Here is a 6,503-nt window from a genome sequence, read left to right as displayed (position 1 = left end):
GAGCCTTAGTTTTCTTTTTCCTTTTTTTTTTTCTTTTCTTTTCTGTTCAATGTTCTTTTCCAAGGGGCAGGGAGAGAAACAAATGTGTTTTTTTAAACAATATTTTTAATTTTTAATTTAAAATAATACTAGTATGGTAAGTAGTTTCCAAACTTATTCTAAAATAAAAAAATTATGGATAAAAACTTTACTTTTGTGTACATAATAACGTGCGACAAAAATGTCAAACACCTACGTTGATGTTCAGGGTCTCTTCTTGAACGCACGTGACTTTCATCTCCTTCACCATATCCTACGAACATACACCAGTCCCAGCTACCGAAACTCACTACGATCTCTTTCCTTCCTATGAATACCACCATCGCCACCACAACCACCACCACCTCCCCCAATCACCACCATCCACCACCCATCAACATCGCCGTATCCGCAACTCCCAACTTTACAGCATACCCCATCATGGGTGCAGAAGAGCCCAGACCCCAACCCCCATCATCGCAATCACAATCACCCCTTCTTTCTCAACAACCACCATCGCCGCCGCTTCCACCAACCGACGAACCATCTTCTAATTCCGATCTTTCCCAGATTCCCCCAACAAACCCTTCCAAAATTCCAATTCGCCCTCAAAAAATCCGAAAACTTTCCTCATTCGCATCTACCGACTCCACAACAACGCTCCCGGAAGAAATTAAACCTCAAACAACAATCGCGGAAGCCGACGCATCAAAGACCATCATCCTTTCAACCACCACATCAACCGTCGTAACAAAAAACCGCCGTCGAAACCCTTCACAATCCGCCAAAGATTTACCCAAAATAATAAAACCCTTATCTGCTCCAGGCGAGATCACCGCCGCTCTCCACCACCTCCGATCCACCGACCCACTCCTCGCAAACTTAATCGACAACCACCCACCACCAACATTCGACACACATCAAGCCCCCTTTCTAGCCCTATCAAAATCCATTCTTTATCAACAACTCGCGTACAAAGCCGGGACATCGATCTACACCCGTTTCGTAACCCTCTGCGGCGGCGAGACCGGCGTAGTCCCGGAAACCGTCCTCTCTCTCACATCCCAACAACTTAAACAAATCGGGGTTTCTGGGCGCAAGGCAAGTTACCTTTTTGATTTAGCTAACAAGTACAAAACCGGCATTTTGTCCGACGAATCAATCGTGAAAATGGATGATAGATCCCTCTTCACAATGCTGTCAATGGTGAAAGGAATCGGATCATGGTCTGTTCATATGTTTATGATCTTTTCACTTCATCGACCCGATGTTTTACCTGTCAGCGATTTGGGGGTTCGTAAAGGAGTGCAATTATTGTTTTCATTAGAAGAGCTTCCAAGACCATCGCAAATGGAGCAACTATGTGTGAAATGGCAGCCGTATAGATCCGTCGGAGCCTGGTATATGTGGCGGTTTGTTGAAGGTAAGGGTGGTCAGCCGGCCGGAGCTGCCATGGTTGGTTTAGCCGGCGATAATTTTCCGGCACAGCAACAATCCGAACAAGCACAACAACAACATCAATTGCAGCTTTTAGAACCAATCACCAACATTGGAAATCTCGGGTAGATTCATCGTTTCTCTAATTTTTTGTTTTTTTTTTTGTCATATGCATTTAATGTTTTGATAATTTGGTGTTTAAAGTGATTATTAGTGTTTGAATAGCTTACTTTTGCTATTTGGATTGTATAATCATTTGATATTAGAATGACTTAATGTGGATTAATAAGTTAAGCACTTAATAACTTTGTACATGATTGTTTCAAAAGAATGACTTAATGGGTTAAGCCAAAAACCCTCACGTAATGTATTAAGACACAAACCTTATACCCATTTCCTTCAACTTTTTCCTCTCATGGATATTGTGAAATTATATCGAATGTAAGGGTAAAATGGTCATTTAGTCCCGTTCAGATAGTTTATCCGGTTAGAAAAGGAACACACATGGTTATTAAGTCTCGAAAATAAACCGACTTTATGTTTACAACACTTTACGCATCAGTTTTTATTAATTATTTGAAAACCATAAACAAGCTTTAATATCTTAAATTGAATTATGATTTATTATTGATGCATTTATTTCAGGGCTTGCATTTGGGGACAATGACAAGAAGATTCACCAGTAACACAAGAAGAAAATTGACAAAAAGAAGGGATTGGTGTCGTGTGCATTTGGTATTGTAAATTGAATTATCACGTACAATAATGAGATGTAGATAAGACAATTAAGCCCCATTGTTTTGACATTTTTAATTTCTAGTTTTGTTTGTTTGAATAGAACCAATATCATGTGAATGAACAAGTACTTTATATTGGAGTGTGTAATATTTATAGCATAAAGTACAAATTCTCAAAAAGGGTGGTGATGATCTCATGATTCTGAAACAATTTGTACTTTGGTATGATCTTGAGTATTGATGTATATATAACTTGTTGTGACGTTTGGTTTTAGGATTGCGACAATAATTAAGTTATGTATTTGGCTTTTTCCTATTTATGTATGTATGTATGTAAGTGGCAATGAAAAGGCACTATTGATGTACACACAACTATAATATAACATCTTACTTTTATTATATAATATATTGGGATGTTTTATTATCATTATTATTATTCTATTAAAGCAATGTCTCTTGCTCTTGTGTCATTGTAATTGATCCTTTTTTTTTAATAAATCAAAGTCTAAATGCAAAAAAACAAGCAATGTACTTTTATATATAATGTACAATAGTATCATATTTTCATTCTATCTATAAATGTATGGTTTCTTACCCTCATGGAAACGTAATGTCGATATAAATGCATAAATGCAGGTTAAATGCTAAAATGACAAAGTACTTTACATATATAACTATAACTATATTATTGCATCCTGCAATAAATTTTTATTACAACATTGTCTTTTACGCTCCTCTCAAAATAATGATTTCTCTTTAACCTTGTGTCAACATAATTAGAGACTAAATGCAAAAAATTGTAATGCAATTTTATATATTAATCCCGTAATCTAATAAATAAGTAAATTTTGCCACGTGACATCCCCCCCCACCCCACCCAAAAAAAAATCGATTGTTACCGCTCAAATTTCTAAGCGATTTCCCGAAAATACCCATTTCGTCGTTTGTACTCACCACTTAGCAAAATCGGTGCAATTCAATATTTCAATTTGCATATTCCTTCGTCTGTGCACTCCAATTTTGTTCGTGAAAATCATGAATCAATCAACAATATACTTGGCTTGTAAATAGATATTTGATATACTGACTTCTTATATTTCACATTTTCTCGATCTAAAACCCTAGATGTCACAACAATTGGATACGTCCCCTTTGTCATCCACCCACTAGAAATGAACCCCACCGTAAACGATGTTGCTTCCTTCTCTTCTTGCCTCCTCTATCGTTACTCATGGTATGCTTTTACCTCCGTCTATGATATACCCCCAAATTGATGATTCTCTTTTTCTTTTGACTCAAATGTGTCATCCTCGACATCAATATTGCTCTTCTTTTGTAATTTGTTGTTTATCCACGTCCGTTCTTTAGTCTAGTTTTGTTATATTGTATTGTTTGTTCAATTTTTTCTTGATTCTAAATATGAGTATTAGTTTGATCTATCACTTAATTCCTTCTTAACCTCACATAATGAATGATATTCAGAAACCATTGTACATGATGTGCTGATGGAAAACTTGAATATGATGGATTGATGGTGCACTCTATGTGTTTTATAAAATGTCTGTGAGAACTTTTTTTTCACAAATTTTACTTTTAAAACTATTAAATATCATTGGCTTGTGTTATTGTTCATGTGTGTTTAGGATGCTGTAATTCAAATAAACTAAAGTACAATCCTATTTCTTTGAAACCTAATAGGACTTTTTATTCTTGAAGTTCTAGAAAGTGTCAAATAACTCATCGGAGGCAAGTTTAAAAACAAGAGTGCCAATTGTTGGTGTACAACAACAGTTGTGCATAAACTCAGCTTGAAATGGAGAATTTGTTGATGAACAGTTTTTTATTCAATGTAAAATGGGATTCACAATTTTCTGAAACCAATTTGAAGCATGAGAAACGATGTTCAGATGATAGTTAGAAGCGGGATTGGATATCCAGACACACAACTCATTATGGGCTGATTTTAAAATGCATTATTTAAACTAGGAAAGTAGATTGCCTTCACCGGTTTAGGAGTCGATCAAACCTATAAATCAACCCCATTAATATCTTCCTTGATTTCTGATCTCTTTCTTGATTTTTTTATTATAGAACATGATCAACTTGGGTGACTTCTGGTATGTAAACTTTCAATTCATTGATAAACATATCCCCTTCACCTTTTCTTAGACGACTATACAATATCTATTTTATCTCCAAATGATTGTACGAACACTAGATATTTGTATATATTTGTGTTGAGAGAAAAACTTGAGTAACACACTTGAACAAATGTTAGAACAAGTTATATATAGCGAAATAAAGTTTATCTCAAAGGATCATAAAGCTCAACAATAATAAGTTAGAAATGTTAGAAAGTTTGCAGAATATTAAGATGCAGAAAAGTAAGGAAATATAAATGACAACAAGTTAGTATATGCGATCAGTTTAAAGTGATTGAAGTCACAAGGACTTGCTTTGAAGGAGAGTTAGATCTTAATATGTTTGATAGTAAGTTCAATAAGATCTTAGAGAATGTGAATTCAAAGAGAATAGAGATGTAATTGAGAGGTAAGAGATGTATATTCATTCAGAGGTGGAGTACTCTAGTTATAGAGTTCTGAGAAATTACATGAGGAATAAACAAAGACTAAAATTCTGATAAAAGTGTCCATACAAGGCACACTGGACAATACAATGTAAACATAAAAGTTAAAAAGCTAAGTCTTTGTTGCTGATGACACTACGAATGATAGAAATTGATTGTGGTTGGGAAGATCATTGCGGTTTGAGCTCCTCTAAGTCTGGCTTGAGCACCATTAGCTTGAACTAGAGTGAGAATAGAGACATGAGGCCCTTCTTCTATGGATCTCTGTACATATCTTCCAAGTCTTTTTAGATACCTCTCCATCATTTAGGACAAGTGGTGATACTCGCTTTCAACAAGTACTGGGGCTCGATTAGAACCGCCAATACTGTTGGAAACATTAAGAGATAAAGTTTGTGCCATATTTGCTTTTTTTTTTTGACTTTTTTAAAGAAAATGAGATTTAGTGATATAGAAGGCTTTTCAAAATCAGTGTTTTGTTTCAAAAACAACCGCTTTCGCTCTGATAACAATTGTTGAGAGAAAAAATTGAGGAACACACTTGAACAAATGATAGAACAAGTTATATATTGCGGAATAAAGTTTATCTCAAAGGATCATAAAGCTCAACCATAATAATTTAGAAATGTTAGAAAGTTAGTTGCGGAATATTAAGATGTGGAAAAGTAAGGAAATATAAATGACAGCAAGTAATATATCAAGTAAACACCAAACTGATTCTTAACAAGGTTTGCAGTCAAACACAAGTTAGTATATGCGATCAGTTTAAAGTGATTGAAGTCACAAGGACTTGCTCCGAAGGAGAGTTAGATCTTAATATGTTTGATAGTAAGTTCAGCAAGATATTAGAGAATGTGAATTCAGAGAGAATACAGATGTAACTGAGAGGTAATAGATGTATATTCATTCAAAGGCGGAGTACTCTATTTATAGAGTTTCGAGAAATTACATGATGTGACAACCCGAAATTTCCATTCTGAACAAACCATATCAAGCCAATAGAAGTTAGAACAGTTACAGGGAAATTCCAGACTTTGGGTATAAGTTTGAGTTTTTCACGATTTACACTTAAGGAGATATCAGAAGAGTGGATGCACTAGGGTTTTGTGCAACTCTGTTATTTCAACACTCTATTGTATTAAAGTTCATTCCGGGAATAAAAATATTTTCTGCCAAAAATCCCAGGACTATATATAGAAATCTGAACCAAATAATTCATTAGTAACATTTCCAATTACAGAAAAGCCAAATTCTCTCTCACGGATCTTCAGGTTTTTATCCCAAATCGTGAGTACTTCAATATAGTTGTATTATATAGCTTAGATTGTGCTTAATAACATCAAAATAACGACAGAACAACAAGATCTGTGAGTTTAATCCCCAAGAATATCTTGGAGAGTAAACTCCTTTTCAAAAGCCAAATGGTGCCTAGTCCTTCCTTAAGCCATGAAACTAGTTTAGGCTTATACACAAATGAGTTTAGGGACAGAAAACAAACTCAAAACAACAAGATTTGAAAGTTTACTCCCCAAAAACATCTTGGAGAGTAAACTCCATTTTAAGGGCCAAAAGTGTCCCAATGTTCCTCAAAGCCTTGGAAATGAACCTTGAGACTACCTATGACATGTTTAGACATACAAAACAAATAGAATCAAGGGTTGAAAGTGAGTTCACGGCCAAGGAAGTTCTTGGGCCGTGAACTCCATTTTAGGGTGTCAAAATGC

At 35.2% G+C, this 6,503-nt stretch overlaps 1 protein-coding gene across 1 annotated transcript; it reads left to right on the top strand.

Moving 5' to 3' along the window:
• Positions 1-221: 221 nt before the first annotated feature.
• On the top strand, positions 222-2,466 carry LOC145036909 (uncharacterized). Its single transcript, XM_078985435.1, has 2 exons — positions 222-1,580; positions 2,101-2,466. The coding sequence occupies exons 1-2, from the start codon at positions 349-351 to the stop codon at positions 2,120-2,122; spliced, it is 1,254 nt and encodes a 417-aa protein (XP_078841561.1). The 5' UTR covers positions 222-348; the 3' UTR covers positions 2,123-2,466.
• Positions 2,467-6,503: the final 4,037 nt, after the last annotated feature.

Source organism: Lactuca saligna, chromosome 3, assembly GCF_052625555.1.
Source record: "Lactuca saligna cultivar CGN05327 chromosome 3, ASM5262555v1, whole genome shotgun sequence".
In the NCBI taxonomy this organism is placed as follows: domain Eukaryota; kingdom Viridiplantae; phylum Streptophyta; class Magnoliopsida; order Asterales; family Asteraceae; genus Lactuca; species Lactuca saligna.
This window is presented reverse-complemented; position numbering and strand designations above follow the sequence as displayed.

Excerpts from the sequence above, each read along its gene's own strand:
- LOC145036909 (XM_078985435.1), top strand. The coding sequence starts at position 349 with ATGAATACCACCATCGCCACCACAACCACCACCACCTCCCCCAATCAC. Across the intron at positions 1,581-2,100 it reads ACCAACATTGGAAATCTCGG|GGCTTGCATTTGGGGACAAT; the intron begins GTAGATTCATCG and ends CATTTATTTCAG.